The sequence below is a fragment of the Lepisma saccharinum genome, chromosome 2 (assembly GCF_977018435.1).
Source record: "Lepisma saccharinum chromosome 2, izLepSacc3.1, whole genome shotgun sequence".
Classification (NCBI taxonomy): domain Eukaryota; kingdom Metazoa; phylum Arthropoda; class Insecta; order Zygentoma; family Lepismatidae; genus Lepisma; species Lepisma saccharinum.
In genome coordinates this window covers 47,984,438-48,001,387 of record NC_139230.1, presented here as the reverse complement: position 1 = coordinate 48,001,387, position 16,950 = coordinate 47,984,438, and the positions used below count along the sequence as shown (strand labels likewise).

The 16,950-nt window shown below is 39.8% G+C and overlaps 1 protein-coding gene across 4 annotated transcripts in view; it reads right to left on the bottom strand.

The window, feature by feature from the left end:
• Window positions 1-16,950, bottom strand: part of LOC145984022 (ligand of Numb protein X 2-like) — an 881,878-nt gene that overhangs the window by 708,907 nt on the left and 156,021 nt on the right. For all 4 annotated transcript variants that reach the window (XM_083117335.1, XM_083117333.1, XM_083117336.1 and 1 more), the window contains exon 2: window positions 9,858-10,176. In XM_083117335.1, the coding sequence (XP_082973461.1) occupies window positions 9,858-10,141 (284 nt within the window). In that variant the 5' untranslated portion in view covers window positions 10,142-10,176. The remainder of the gene's footprint in view (window positions 1-9,857; window positions 10,177-16,950) is intronic.

Below are 16,950 nucleotides of genomic sequence, written 5' to 3'. Positions count from 1 at the left end.
TATCTTTCCTCTTCTTCAATTTCTTTCGGCAGGGCGGACTTCTCCATTTCTTTCCTTTTCTCATACCGCCGGCTCTTCATTCTTTACAGGCCAGAGAAGCAATTCTATCCTTTCCCTCTGACAAATGCGATTCCGGCCTTCTTGGTTCCAATTTGGTACACACAAAACCTAAGCTCCAGCTTTGCCTTTGGTGCCCATATAGCTCTGTTACATTCTTCATTTCTAGAAAATTGCATAGCTTCTTTCAGAATTTACGAACATGGTTCCATTTCTTGATGAGAAAGGAAAGCGAAGAAAGGATTTCGTTTCAAGGGAAAGACTTACCAACGAGCCTCTTGCATTTCTGTGTACTGTTATTGCGTGCCGGTAGGGTCATATTTCTAACTGAATACAGCTGTACATACAAGTCCATTGCGGTTGCGTTCAACACAATTTCATTTTTAAATCCTGAGAATTGCACGAAAACACAGAAAGGAGATCACAAGGAAGGAAGTCCTCATTTCGCAGCATTTGATCACCTAGACGTTCATAAATATTGAACAAGTATTGCATCAATGTTATTGTTTCATAGATGACATTACTTTCTTAAATTCCTTGCATGATTTATATGCAAGACGTCTCTTGGATTCCTAAATTCATTGGATGATTATTTCGCCTGGATTCAAGCGTGGGTATTTTTTCAGCTCTTCTCTGCTCGTTCGTGAACTTGTGTGTGCTGTATTCCGTATACTACGAATAGCCCAATTTTGCATTTCTTCTAACTTATTGGTGTTATTTCTGTTAATCCCATAGAGGACAGAGGAACAATATTCAAGTAACGGCCTAATAAACGCTTTGAAGAACACTAATTTGTGAGCAAGGTGTACATATTTGCAGACATATTGAAACTATTTGATTCTAGGTGCTTCAGGTGCACACATAATCTTCACATGATGTGAAAAGGATAAATTCTTATGTAGGTACATACCAAGATATCTTAGACTCTCACTTGGCTTTATATTCGAATTACCTATTTTAATATTGTCAACTTGCGAGATGTTACTGTTTTCCGTGGATAATATTAATACTTGCGTCTTGGACTCGTTCACTTTTAACATGTTAGATATATACCACTCAAGAACTTTGGACATGCTTTTTTATATTTGCAATTACCTTTTCTAATGTGTTAGATGCGCAGTACAGGAGACAGTCATCTGCGTACAAATACAATTCAAAGCCAAATTGTCGGGAATCTCGATGTGGAATCTGAACTCCGGAGCGCGTTTTATGTGGTGATATCGAGGTGCAGAACACAAATATACACGCTGTTCAAAATAGTCTCAGTTACAATGGTATAGGGCTATATGGAAGGGGGAGGAGAGAAATTAAGACCGACAGCTCTCTGACGATTTTTTTACATTTCCTAAACGCTGTATAGGCTACATTTTTTGAGTTTACGAAAATGAAACTCGTACGAATGACGCATTATAATAATGCTGCAACGTAGCAATAAAATCTTTGAAATACAGTGTGATTTAGGATGGATGAGCGGTATTTCTTCCAAAAGTTTGTGGTCTGTGCTCTGTTCATGCATGTTTGTACCTTTATCAGTTTCATATATCACCATTTATACTCATTTTTACGATTAGTCAAATGTGACAATAATGACGAGAAATAGAACAAACATCAATATTCACTATTTCGACTCTCACACTCATTGTAAGCTACGAACTTTGTTGCAAACTACATCACAATATGAGGTCATGCACCAAAATTTGAATTACGCCACTTCGAAAATGTGGGGATATTTATTTTTGTATTTTGGCGAAAATGCACTTTGGCCAGCGCCGTTAATTAATTTATATACATTACTTTTTGTCGTTAAGAAATCAAGTAGAAGAATTGAAAGGTATAAGAATAGTAATTTGTGAAAGAATGAATGAATTGTTGTTTCAAGTCCACTTTATGCACAGATCTGGACTGGACCTACAGTGTAAACCTACAGTGTAAAGAGCTGAACCTTTGTACAATGTGCTTCAACCGGGTTTCAAACCCGGTACTGATAGATTACAAGGTGACGACGAGGTAACTACGCTATCGGTGGAGACCCATAAAAACCGGTGTGAATGTATTTTAAATCTTAACGTTATTTTGGAGACTTTTGAATCATTCTGCATTAGCAAATAAGCAAATAAAATCATAATGTATACATAGATGTAGGATATGCTGATAGCAGAACTGTTAAACCGTTAACTTCATGGCAATTGATTAAAACTTCGGTTTTTTAAAATCAATTCATACTGATTAGTTCTGTTTAATTATGCTTTGTGCAATGATAAATATAGATATTTTACTGTACTAACCAGAAAATGCTCTTTCCTAACTTTCAAGCCAATCTGTTGAAGAAATCAAGTTTTGGCTTCCACAGGGAAGGTGCATGATCTCGGAATCAGCCGCGTCGAGCTCTGGGATTCATCGGGGTAAGAGTTGGAAACCCAATGGTAGGTGCAGCCGTGCAGAATTGGTTTATCTGGTATTTTCCCTACACAACAGCGATTGGATGTAAAACCGTCCCCCGCCGCTCTTCGCAGCCGAATTATCGATACAAGGGATTCATTCGCCGGAGAAAACAACGATGACGACTTTGGCTAGAGGACGCTGGAGGTGAACTACCATTACCAGCGGCAGATTTTACCACTAGGCACGTCCCTGGGAGCCGCGCAAATAGGAAGGGGTGTCCGGGGCGTTGGAAAGTCAAACGTTTCCCTTTTATATTTCTAGTAGCACGTTAGTGGACTTCCACCGACGACGTACTGGTAACGTCGTCGCCTTGTAATCAAGGGGTCCGGGATTCGATACCGGTGGAGGCACATTGCACAGTGGATCAGATTCCACTTTAAACTGTAGTCCAGTCCCGATTAGTTGATATGTGCATGACGTTGACTTCAACCCCTCTCCCCCACTAAAAAAAATGAACACATTAGTATTGTGTGCCTAAAAGTGGACGCAGTCAATTTGTAACAAAAATTGATTGATTTGGCTTATTTTACTTCATATATACCAAAATATAGACAAAACTCTTTGCGTTAAGTATGTATGTCATATTACGATGCTTAATTGAAAGCATCTTTGCGTTAAGTATGTATGCCATATTACGATGCTTAATTGTGCGCAGTTCATATCATAATAATTGTGTGCTCGTGTTTCTGCATGTGTGTTGTAAAAATGGATCCCAAATTGTTCGTTAATTTGTTATAGCGCTATGTCTAACGTTTAAGTCTTCTAAAAGAAAACATTTGTTGCTGATTCTTACTATTTAATACTATTTACTACCTCTACACCCTTAATTAGTGTTTATTTTTTTTAAACGCCTTTTACCTTCTTCCGAGAAATTGGTTGTTGACAACTTCGCAAGGCGATGGCTCCTTGCGTTGATAACCCATTTTCTTAAAGCTCGAGAATGCCTTTTCTCAAGAGAAGAACCCTTCATATCTACAAACTCTACGATGGGCTTTGTCTAATAGCCCTCTGGTTGTTGAACTTTACCCAGTTCAAAATTAAAGTAACCAACGAGAAGAGTCTTCAATTTGGGTCTTGTTTACTAAAACTAGGAGCCTTCCGAGTTACCACCTTCAAAAGTTTAACATTATCCCACAAGCTCATGACGCCCCCAAGTTCATCCTCTTGGTGTAAACTTTCGATGTTGCAGCGAGGACGTCATAGTCTCAACAGACGTAGACAGGTGACCACAGAACGGCGTTCGCAGGGGTGCCCACAGACGGGGGGGAGGGAGAGATTATGAATGGTTAAACACACACACACACCCCAACATACATACACACAGAATAAAATTCAAACCTTCGTGGGTGACGTAGTTATCACAATAGTTCATGTATACAATGTCACCTGATGGGGTAACACCACACTTACCAACGTTCGCAATAATAGGCCTACCTACAAACGCTGTTCATTACCCAGCCTCCGTGGCGAAGTGGTTCGCGTAGGACACTTTAAAGCCAGGGATGCTAGGTTCGAATCCTGAGCAAAGCACGAACATTGCATTGTGTTGAATAACCATTCGCCCTCATCGTCACAACTATCCGAGAGAGGTAGAAAAGCGAAGTAAAACATACTCAAACACCAGTTGACACTTGCGTGCATTTGTAATGCCTGCACTGCCCGGGAAAACAAATGCTACCACTACCTAGATAGAGGCGGCAAAATCTCCCTCGGACAAGCGAAATAGCGTTACGGTCCAGGTTAAGTTCGTGTGTAGGAACCGGTGACCGACAGTGCATAGTGATAAGCCATATCGAATAAACACAAAGACATATGTACTTTCAAATTACCACCTCTTTACCTGTAGCCGGGAAGCGGCTAGCTGCATACCTGAAAATCACGGGTAGCGACATGCATACGAAAATGATATAGCCCAAAATTAACATGAAAATAAAAAGTATATTCTATTCATCACCAACAAAAAATGGAATTATTACAGGTCCCCACACTTGCACTCTCACATTCTCTCTGAGATTCAATCCTCATGGGGTCATCGACACAAGAAATTATACATGACATGTACAGGTTTTATGACGACAAGCCCTAATTATTGCATTCTCAATTAATTTTATCTTACTTTTTGTCTAATCAGGTCATTTGTGATTTTTTGCTCCAGTGCTACTTAAATCCTAGCCAGCCCTTACTTAAGTTCACCTTTTTGTTTTTTAAAAAGAAACTAGTCGGCGCGGTGACAATACATTACTTGACCAGTATAAACAAAGGCGTCTCAACGGCAATTACATTCACGTGGGCGGACGCTTTCCTTTTACAAGACCTCACGTGGTTCCAAACATAACAAATAACCTCCGTTGAGTGACGCAAACATATACTCTCTCGCAGGCGGGACTTAAACACTTCGCCGCGACGAGCAATTCACATTACCAGGCAAATACTTTAACAACTAATCACATATGCGACCTGACATAGCTAGCAGCGACACAGCACTGACACATAAAAATGAACAAACCTCAAGTAGATTATGCAATTAAGCGGGCGGCGCTTTACTCTAATAGTACGCACTTTAAACAAAAACAAAGGAGCACAAACAACAATGAATTTAAGATCATAAAAAAAAATATCACAAGGAATAAGAAAAATTGACCTGAGACGAATAGATTACAAATGACAAGCGCGACGGGAGTTTGATATAAAATTTCGAGTTGAGTGGGCGTTTTCAAAATGTCGACGAATTTCAAGGGCGTTCTCTAAATCAATCGGGCCGTCACGTGCTGACAATCACACAGGTGAATACATTACCAACTCTCATCCTGGCGTCGTTATGGGCGATTGAAAAACACATAGTATCCGCGCGAAAGGTTTCCTTGGTCGCGACGATGGAGATGCAAAAAGGGTTCAAACACCTAGTTCTCCGGCTCCTCTTCCTCTCGGGATCGGTGGATCTCCGTGGTATGGCGCGGTTCGGACGTCGCATCTGAGCGGTCGTTGTAGGCGTCGTCGGCGTCGTCGGGGCGTCAACATCTCTCTCTACATCTCTCTGTCGCGGCTGGTAGGCGTCGTCGGGGCGTCAACGTGGCGGATGGTAGGCGTCGTCGGGGCGTCAACATCTCTCTCTACGTCTCTCTGTCGCGGCTGGTAGGCGTCGTCGGGGCGTCAACGTGGCGGATGGTAGGCATCATCGGCGTAGTTTCTTCTGACGTCGGGCGAATCGACGTAACGCCCTCATCTCCTTTCTTCCTCTAGCCCGCCATAGTTTTCGGTGTTCCTCGTTTCTCAAAAATTATAAATGGCGTAAGGTAATCACGGAAACACGGTTTCGCTTCAACTTCCCCCAGCGGTTGAGGTAGGCGCACTCGTGTAGACTTACTGCCTATCACGCACACTGGTGTTCGCACAACACAACAAAGTCCACTGTACACGAAAGGTAGCGCGAAGGTGCTCTCGTTCCAAGAATCGCGGCAAAACTGTATATGGAGAGTTAGCACGGAGCTGCTCTCACTACAAGGATCGCGGTAAGACTGTGTATCGAAAAACCATGTCCTTCGTTTTATTTGGATTTTGAAAAAGGACGCTAGGCGCACGTTGGAGTGACGCTTCCGGAGAGGTTATTCCACCACGCTCTATTGTCTCCAAACTAGGACGGACCGTGTCCGAAGTTTACTTGTGCGGATTAAGCTTCCGCCTGGCTGTCGCCCATAGCTCAATTGCAATCGCTGTCCACAAACTGATCAATTAGAACCGATTTGATCTGGCGTCCGTAATTGTCACTTGATCGTGACGAAACTCCACACATCTGTCCTTGCACACATGCCGCTGCGCTGGTATAAGTTTCACGTGAATCTGACCGTTGGAAACCGAGATATTTAAATGTTTGTCATTACGGTCGAATTTCCTAAGCTTTAGACGCATAGCGTGACCCTTCAGGTGCTCACCCTTAACACAAGCGAATGTCTCGTTCCTCCCGTCGGCTTGGCAAAAATCAAATATGTATTCTTACAACTTAAAACTCTCAACGCTTCGAATCAACACGTCTTTTTACCGCTACATACATGAATAATAACGATAATAATAATAATGACGGTAAATCTGACTGTCACAGTAATTTAATCCATTTTCCTTCCTCTAGTCTAATGGTGACGATTAGAATGAATGATGATTACATGAAATTGATGAAGGACCATGAACAACGCAACATCCGTGTCCAGGCCAGGATTCGAACCACCAATGCCGCTACGTGAATATTTTTGGATCATGTATCGTTGTTTATGCAAATCACTTGTCGTTATGTTTAAATGCTTCACAAGTTATTCCCATATTGCCTTCCATCAACATCAACCATGATCGTATTCAACTAAGTTATAGCAATATGCAATTAACGGAGATTTCACACTAAAGCGACACGCGACACACGTCTCTTTAGAACGAGTCAACAGCAACGTTTCATATCGTAGCTACATTAAATTGGTCATTCTTTAATTAACCGCTTGTCTCTTTGGTATGAAAGCTCATTCAAACTGACGCAATGAACACCTACATGAGGGGGGAAAAATCTCACACACAAGAAAAACTGAGGCAGAAATATTAGCTGTGTGTACTTACCTATGCACTGGCACAAAGTGTTAATGGACAAGAATGGAAAATACAAAGTAATAAATAGATAAAAAATATCCAACTAGTACTACACACCAGCACCCCACACGCATTCCCAAAGCACAACACTACCAAACACATATGCGAATGACCTTCACTAATAAACGAATACAGTAAAAGAACTTCGCCACTCTCAATTTGACAGCAACAGTCAGTTGATGGAAGCAGAACACAGCACGTTATGATCGCGCGTTGCTGTGTCAGACCGGTTTGCTCAAGTGCAGACGAATGTCTTGCAAGGCCAACACGCGCTTATCGGAAAGGACCAAATACAAGGAAAAGTTCAACGGTTGTTGAGGTGCTTTTGCCAGAGACGTTTGATTGTAGACCATTTATTTTGCGCAGATATGCTTATTTAAATCCACGTTATGCTCAGATAGGGTAATCGGAACTGGATATACAGTTTAAAGTGGGATACGAACCACTGCAATCCGCTGGAGACCGAACACGGGACGACTTGATTGCAAAGGGATGGCGTTATCACTACGCCATCAAAAAGGTTCGAATTACCACAAAGGACGGCGAAACCATTACTTTCGACACGTGTTAGTCTCAAGGAACGATATTGTACGTATTCAACTACAAATCCTTACGCAAGCAGGTTTGCCGACCACAATTTCCTCCAAGCAGTGCACGTTGCTTTCCATTTTCCACATTACCAAGGTAATCGCGACTGTGATGGTCAATGGTCGAAATTGATCGAATGAGCAACAACTTCCAGAAGACGCTCACTCTCCAGTCGCAGAAGAAGGTGTTTGAAAGAGGACAAAACGGCTCTGGAGAATCGTGTATGACAACACGCACGAACAGATAAATGTGAGTACAACGAATAATGAATAATGCAACACTCAATTCGTCTAACTTAAGCTATTCCAACCGTTTAATAAAGACGACCTTCAGTATGCATTAACCGCTACGGTGCCAACATTAACACGTTGCGTTTTATCAAATTGTGCTGCATCTTGGTTTAGAAATATATAATCAGGGCTCGGAGCGGAGCGGAACGGCGTTCCGGTTCGTGAATATCTAGAACCTTCCCGTTCAGTCAGAATATCCTGAACCTTCCCGGCTAATCAGAAATGGCAATGGACCGTTCCGGTTCGTTAATTCCTTTTTAGATATTTAACTATATTTTAGTTTCCAGTGTGAACAAAATTGTTAATAATCTTTAATAGTACATGTTACATATTCATATTAACTTCCCCTGAACGTGGAAAATGTGTTGTCGCCGCGAGAGGGGTTTAGCAAAGTATGACGGCAACTATGTTGCCTACAGCCCGTGCAGTATTTCCTCTTTTCTTGAATTTCCCTTTTCTGTCGTCCTTTTTTCTTCGTTCCGATTAACCCAACACTAAAATTTCAAGTCAGTCAAACAATAAATGCATGCAAAATAACAATATTGAAGTGTCTTTCACTTGTACAAATTGATTTTAATACGTATTATTAAAGAGAAAAATTGAGGATATGTACATTTAATTCAAACTCCCCCCACTCACTTTTGGGCGAGCGGACTACCATTTACGATTTCCGTCTGCTTAAATTTTAAAAAGAAGAATATTCCAGAAGCCAATATAGTTTGAATTACTTGAAGTTTATGTAAATATTTAAATATTAACTATTATATATTATATATTATAATATATTATAATATATATATATATATATATATATATTAATATAAGTATTAACCGTCATTTCATTATTTGTTAATCTCGTAGCTGTAGTAGTCAGAGCCAAAAAAGAAATATAGACGGCAGCATGCTAACAAAATGAAAAATTGCTGCAACTGCATTAAAATTAGAAGTGTTTCCAATCATGCCCAGTTTGAAATTACCCATTTCACGCGTACTACACACGTTACATAAGCTGACACAACAAGCACTGTCCTGCACCAGATGTTAGTGCCATTCCATCACTTATGTGATGGGGATGCTGTTCTAACAGTATTTCACTCTGGCTACTTATTGTATTTCATGTTTTCCATTTCACGCATTGCAACTGGCACTTGATGCATTCTAGGAAGAGATGCAAAATTGCTGCAACTGGGTTGAAATTAGAAATTTGCCAGTCGTGGTCGTTCAACAGAAGAATCTATTTATTCCAGTCAACGTCAAAAGTGGAATGGTCTAAATTAAGATTCTAGTTGGCAGCTTCTCAGTTGTTTGCATGTTGGCCAGTGAGAGTGCTTCTTCGTATATCTAACACTAGAGTGGTAGGGAGCAAGCCATTTCGTTAGTCCTACATCTGTCTTGTGGCAGCTGGTTAAGATTTGTTGCCATGTAATGACTGGTTGATTATATGAATAATGCTCGACCCGTCATACACTATTTATATAAAAAAATCATATAATATTTTTCATTCAAGTTCTGTTCTCAGCAAAGCGGTTAAAATGGTCACTAACAATAGAAATGGAGATGAAATATTATAGCAAAATTATAGTAAGATGAGTTCAAATGATAAATATGGATAGCAAAAATTATTTTGGCTACCATACAATAAATTATTGATTGATTGGTATATTGAATTAGGTTGCTTTTCTGCTAATCGCGACGATGAGGATGAGTGATGATATGATGAAATTGATGAAGGGACAATCACAAAGCATGCCCAGGTCGGAATTCGAACCAGTGACCTCTGGCGTCATAGCGCGCTGTGGTAACTACTCCGCCACGGAGGTCGACACAATAAATTATAATACATGTGGTACTTACTTGCGTAGGACAATGCTGGACTGTGTGAAGACTCGAAGACTTAAAGGTTTACGGTCGATGGGACAGACTTGCTGGAATTGCATGTAATTGGTGAGACAGACACTGCAGAACGTGTGGCCGCACGGGATATCCATCGGGGAAACGAAAGGCTGAAGGCATATATGACACAGGAGGTCTTCGTCGACCTCCTGAGCATAGTCGTATACGTGTGGCTCGTGAGAGGCGTGGTACTGGCCACATGTTCTGCAAGCTCGAACTCCAGCACCTCGACGGTGTCTCTCCATTGTGGCATCACAGGTGGCCGCTTAGGACATCACACCTGACAAGAAAAGAAGAGAAAATCATGAGATGACAGTCTCCAGGTAGCTATTCGAGTACAAATAAATAGGGAATCTATATTTCGGGAAAATATTTGAGAATTTCAAACCTGAATTCGAGTATATAATTTCCTCTCTTATTTTGTATAAATTAGCTATGACAATTCAACAATCACACACACACATGTATCAAGTCTCCGGTTGCTTACAATCAATAACCTGAATGTTCTCACACATGTGGAGCTGGCCTCCTAGGTCATTGGAGGGAGCATTTTGCACTTTCTACGTCCTAATGATGTATCCAGAAAGGCGTTGGATTGGTTATTTTGCAATCGTGACACAAGTCTTCGGTTTGCACAAACTCCTCGAGTGGGTGTACACTCTGTCTCAACTATCTCTGAAGCAAACGAACGAAAATATGTCTCTGCGCAAGTAGTGACGGGAGACGGCTCCACCAATGAAAACGTGAGATGGAACTGGATTGCGTGGAAGGGGGAAAGCGACTTCAGTTATCAGACTTCGCAGCAACGTGTACTACTTTGCTCTGCCCACTCGCTTTCCCCTCCTTCTCTACCACTATGCACGGCCTTGCTCCAGAGATGACTGTGACAGAGTATAGTGTAGTGTACCTTGAATTGGTATCCGTTCTTTTGGCACGTGCGATCTCTAGGGTACGAAGTCGTCATCTTGAGATCACAGCAGCTGTGTTCCATGACGAAGGGGCCATCGTAACGGGCTACGAATGCAGAGGTCCCAGGTTCGAGCCTTGGTGAAGGGATGTTTGTCCCATCACAAATTTCATCGTTCATTCTCGTCGTCTTGATTAACCCAAGAAGTGGAACAGCGACGTAAAAGAACCAAAATAGAAATTGCAATTAAGTTGTGTTTCAAGTGACATTTTGGTTGGAATGTTAGCTTACTTTCCAATTGAGCATACAAGGTTCAATCGAGCATATATGTGTGAAATATGTGACAAATTTCCACACATGCAGATTTACATTATATAATGTTGCCTTTGCGTTCATGTTTAGGGTATTAGTTAGAGGAAAAAATTCATTCCAGATTTTCCAAAAAAATACGAAGTACATCTACTGTAAAGATGTTTATAACTAACGCTTGTACGTTTCAATATCTCCCTTAAGGACGTGTTACAGGAAGTTTCACACAAATTCCAGGAGAAAGTAGCTTTGTCTCACTGCAAACATCCGGGCAAGGAGATGGAGCTGAATGTTAGGGGAGAAAACAATAACGCTTAATTTACAAACATAATTTACGGCATCCTTAATATTCAGTAGCCTGGAGGGCTGTTTTCCTCCGCTTCTCAACGCGTCTCTATCAAGTAGTCGAAAGAACAATTTGACAAGAGAACATCCAGCGCAAGATCGACTCCTCAGCACAAAGAATATTTAGCAGAAACATAAAACAAAACACTACTTATGTCATTAAAGAAGACGTGAAAATATTTTTAAGCAAGCTTTCCATTTTAGTAGGTTTTCAGTAGGTTTCTTCTTATAGAAGGATATTCTGCCTGATATTAAATACACCATGGAGGTAGAAACATATAACAAATGAAGCAATAGCTAATATCTTAGATTGGAGCATTTCAAATCTCGGACAATTTCATAAAAAATTGAAAAAAAATTACATATTAGGAAGATAACTTCTTGCGTACGGGGTTAAAATATTAGTTTGCTGGAATTTTAAGAGATATTTGACTCTTAGATGTCGTATTGTAAAAAACTATATTTTCTAATCTCCAAATAGAAAAATCCAATATTTATTATTGGATCTTAGAGAGAAATGTTCTGTTTTATTTTATTTGATATTCCATGTGATATTTTAGTAAGACGTTTCTCAGTCCAAGATTCAAACTAACGTAAAACGTTTTACATAAACCTAAATTATTTTATAATAATAGAATAACAGGGGTTAATTTTCCGTATTATCAAAGTGAGAGGTCAATATAATCAACAATTTCAATTATTTTTAAGTAATCCAATGCTGCTGATACAGAAAATTGGTGATATTTTTAAAATTTAAGTTATTCAGACTATCTTGGTATTATTCTCAGGATCAAACTATTATTTGTACTCTTCTTTGCTGTTTTTTTTTCATTTTGGTTATTTGTCATCGATTTTCTACCTCTTGAGATAGTCGCGACAATGGAGACGAATGATTAACAAAAGAAATAAATTATGGAACAAACATTATGATACATTCATGTTTTATGTAGGGTTCGAACCTAGGATCTCTAGCTTCGTAGCGCTTTATGATGACCACTCCACAAAGGAGGCCGTCATTAATTATTCTAGCCATAACTTTTCAGTTGCTAGTGAATTCTTCATTCTTATTACCATCCCGTAAAAAACTCTCAAAGTTAAGAAGCAGTATGTATGCAATTCAAATGCTGATAGTCCGTTACAAGCCAGAAGTCCTAGGTTGGAACCCTGTTTAAGATATGTGCTTATTGTGTTTATTCCTTCATCCAAATCATCATTAACACTCATTGTTGGGATTAAACTAGAGTGGTAGCAAATTAACGTAACGAAGATCGAAAATACAATTAAAATATTGATGAAAATTTCGTAACTTTTAGTGGCTCTCTTATATTGTTAAGTGTGAAGTTCAAAGTCACACATAACAATACGTCTTAATTTGCAAACAATTAACTCTCGCCACTGCATGGTTATGAAATGGAACATGAAATGAAAGAAGTGCTACAATTATTTGCCAGACATGAGTACAAATCAAATATTACATATAGCATGTAAACGTTAAAGTTCCGTGCAACTTTTCGCTCACAGCTTATTTAGATGAAAGAAACATGGGGAGAAAGGGATAACATAACTTGAAAAACACCACCACAAGGTGAATGATAAAAATCATTCATACCGGCAGCAGGAGAGAAGACCTCTCGAACCAAACAGAAGCAATTACAACAATTTGGTGAGGGTAAGCTCACGTGACGTGATTATCGCTGCGAAAAGTGATTTACTTATGGATGTGTTGAGTGCCCTAGCATCGTTCACCCTTTCATGTTATAACGTGATTTTCTGCCCTCAATATTGCACGGAAGGTATCGAAAATTACATTATATTGCGAGAGCACTAGTCCAATGTGATTTTGAGAACGGTGCTTGAATATCAAGCAATTCGAGAAGACTTCTGAACAGCAAAAAAACGTACTTTTACCTAATGAACAAGTAAAATTATTTCCGAGTTGCGTAATTGTGAATTGGTTGAATTGGTTCCTTTGAAAGAATTTTAAAATATGTCACTGTACATGTAGCACAGAAAGGAAATGATTTCAATAAAATGAAGAGACCGTACAATAGAAAACAAAAATCAATAATTTTATTTCTCGTAAATCTATATACGAGTTCGTAGAGTTAATGCATATTCGACCAATTCATTTTACAGCTGACTGATAGTGCATTTTCCCTGGTTAAAGACCATGAGCTTAAATAACGGCAAGATATTTACTTGAGAAAATGTCAGATACAGCACAAATAGCCATTTTAGGCTAAAATCGTCAACAGTAAACAGCAAACTTATATGCAGTAAGAACATTAAGATTAAACTTTGTGATACTTCCTTCGTATTTTTTCTTATAGATTCACACCAATGCAATGTTTTGCATGCAGTTAACATGTAGACAAAAAGCGATTGCAGACTCAAATTCTGTGTGCTTTCTTATCATATCTTATAATTAGCCACTGTATCTCAAAGATCACTAAAACTTCAAAGCAAATAATTAGATATAACAGGTGGAGACCCATAGGTTCGGATCCCACTTTAAATTGTAGGTGCACGTTTCAATTAGCCTATGTGTGCTTAAAGCGGATTTTAAACACACTTCAATCATTCAATCTATTTTCAAGGTAAATAATTTACCACCAATTAGATAAATGCCAATGTTGTGAAAGGTAAAAAAGACAAAGGAGTTCACCCCGGTGCATTGCACCGTTCCATGAAGGCGCATGAGGGTTGTGAAGGTTATATGTGATGAGCACCACGCTCCTACCGCCATCAACTTAAAGTTTGTCCTCACGTACTCAATGATTGAAGGCTGTTTGACCTCAAATCCGTTTCTGAAAGAACATCGTCGGAAAATGTTATATCTGAGATGGAACCCGAGTTTACAAACGTGGAAGTCAGACCAGGAAATCCATACCAATTCAGTTCTTTTATTTCTATTCTGGCTATTGTGCATCATTTTTGTAAATATATGTTAATCATGACGATGAGAATGTATGACAATTAGGTGAAATTGATGAAGGAAACATTCATGGTCAGTCCGGGATATGAAGGGTGAATCTTGAGTCGAGAACTCAGCAATAAGAAAAACACCATGTCATAACCATGATTTGAGCAGTATTTTAACGGACAATACAATTTCCCTCTGGCATTTCTGTTCATGCTGCCCACAGTCACATTAAGGAATTTTTGTTCTACATCTCTTCCTTTAAAGTTTAGTAGTTCTCAACTTATCCAGATTTTTACTCGGTAATGTAGGGAAGTTGTGCACTTTACACTCATTCACTGAGTATATAGTTGAACTTCCACGCAAACTATGCAATCGGAATTCTAGAGAGTTTAATTTAGGCATCTGTTGCGTGGGGTTGGTTGTATGTTGTTAAACTGCTGTTGAAACAACAATTAAGATAAAACCCCACCCTCCTGGGAGCAGATGGCAAGATCATAGCCATGGGTAAGTAAAAGCTGAACCCAAACGTGACTATAAAGGTATGTAACTGCTTAGTTAACGCTGTGGGAAATAAACCATTCATTGCCAATTCTTGTTTGAAGCTCGTGGTGGTAAGATAGGTGGATGTTTGTAACCCCCCGCTGCACTAATGCCAGATCAGGTAATTGCGGAGTTCTTGGAAAAGAAGTTGACTGTGAAATTAGCTTTGTTTTATCTACGTTCAAGCGCGAAGGGGAATCAGGAATTTATACATATCCTTTTCACTTCTGTCTTTCGTGTGACTGCCGGAATCGGCCAGTGATGGCTATTTATTTCCGCCGAAAGCCGGCTCCCGTGGCGGAGTGGTTAGCACATCGCACTACGACTCCAGGGTTCGAATCCCGGCCTGGGCATGGATGTTTGGGAGTGTTCATTCATCAATTTCATCACATCATCACTCATCCCCATCTTCGCAAATTAGCCAAAAATGGCACAAAAAGCGAAGTAAAATAAAGCAAATCAATCAATAATTTCCGCCGAGATCAGATTGGGAACATACGGCTTTGAATGACAGTACTAAGAAAGATAAGCTAATCTGGACTGGACCTACATTTTAAAGTAGGAAACGAACCACTATGTGCCTCCACTGAGTATTAATTACAAGGCCACGGCGACACCATCGGAGAGGCCCCTCTAAAGATTATGTACACCACTACTTACAATAATGTACATAAAATATTTATCAAGCACTTTACTTTTCATCTAATGGACGTACCACCATTCACTTTGTTATTCAATAAATATTCAATTTTTTACTTCTTTGACAAATTTCCTTGCCATGACTGTTGTTTTTACACAAATTTTAGCGGTATTAACTACACGTAAGCTATATGATGAATATTTGCTGTTTTATCTCTAATTTTATAGCGTCTTTTTACTATTTATGTAATAACAATATTTTTTGTCAAGATTGAAAGAACAAAAAAGTATTAACGTTGACTTTCCTCCGTTTCTTAGTTTGTGGTTACATACTGCAATACTCCATACGCATCAGAGAAATTAAGTACTAATTAATTAATTTTCATATTATTACAAATATTAACGTATTAAATAGAAACACTTTTATTATTACATTTCTGAGACACTAGGCTCGGACTGGCTCCCCAAATTATATATTTCTAAATACGTGCCTAGTGATGTGACGAGTTAGTATGACTCGGTAACTTGCCTTTGTTCTGGAAATATACAAGTATCGGTATCGGCATCGGTATCGGTGGGTATAGGTCATGGTATCGGTATCGGCAAATGGTGGTATCGGCTCAGCTCTAATATATATACTATTTGCAACTGAAACCACGGTAGGTAGATTGAGCGTCTGACTGCCTCGCCGGAAGTCCGGGGTGAGTGATCTAAGCCCGGAATTTTTCCTTGTCCCCGTATAAAGCGGCTCTGGGAATCACCACCCAGCCTAAAATCAATGGATACCTGGGGGCAACCTTGGAGGGTAGAGGCGACCGGAGCGTGGTGCTGAACACATCACCTTCAAAATGGCAGAGATCGAGAATGTGTGGGGCCCAACTCCCACATCCCCTAAAATGTGCCTTCATGGCACATGCACGGGGAACTTTTTTGTTAAACAAAACACGTGAGCGGTGATATAAAGTTGTTTTGGGCGAAATGTACAAAAAAAACTGATAATGTATCTGGAAATAAGAAATATACGTGCATTTACCTGTAGCCCTGATGACACAGTGGTAACGTCGTCGCTTTGTAATCAAGGGGTCCCGGTTTCGATATACCTTGGAGGAACATAACGGTTCGGATCCCGCTAGAAACTGTAGATCCAGCCCTGATTATCCTATCTGTGCATAAAGTGGACTTCAAGTAAATATCTGCGGAGAATCAACCCAAATTTACATCTGCAGTACCACTCTTGTGGCAGTTGCACAATAAGGCACCTGTGTCAAGCCCGTGCCCAGGGGAGGGCCTATGGGTTCCATGCCTCCCCTCCCTCGAACCATGAAATATTTTAATGTGAGCCTATAAAAACCTACGAAAATAACTGATGATTATTATAATTTTTTAAAAAA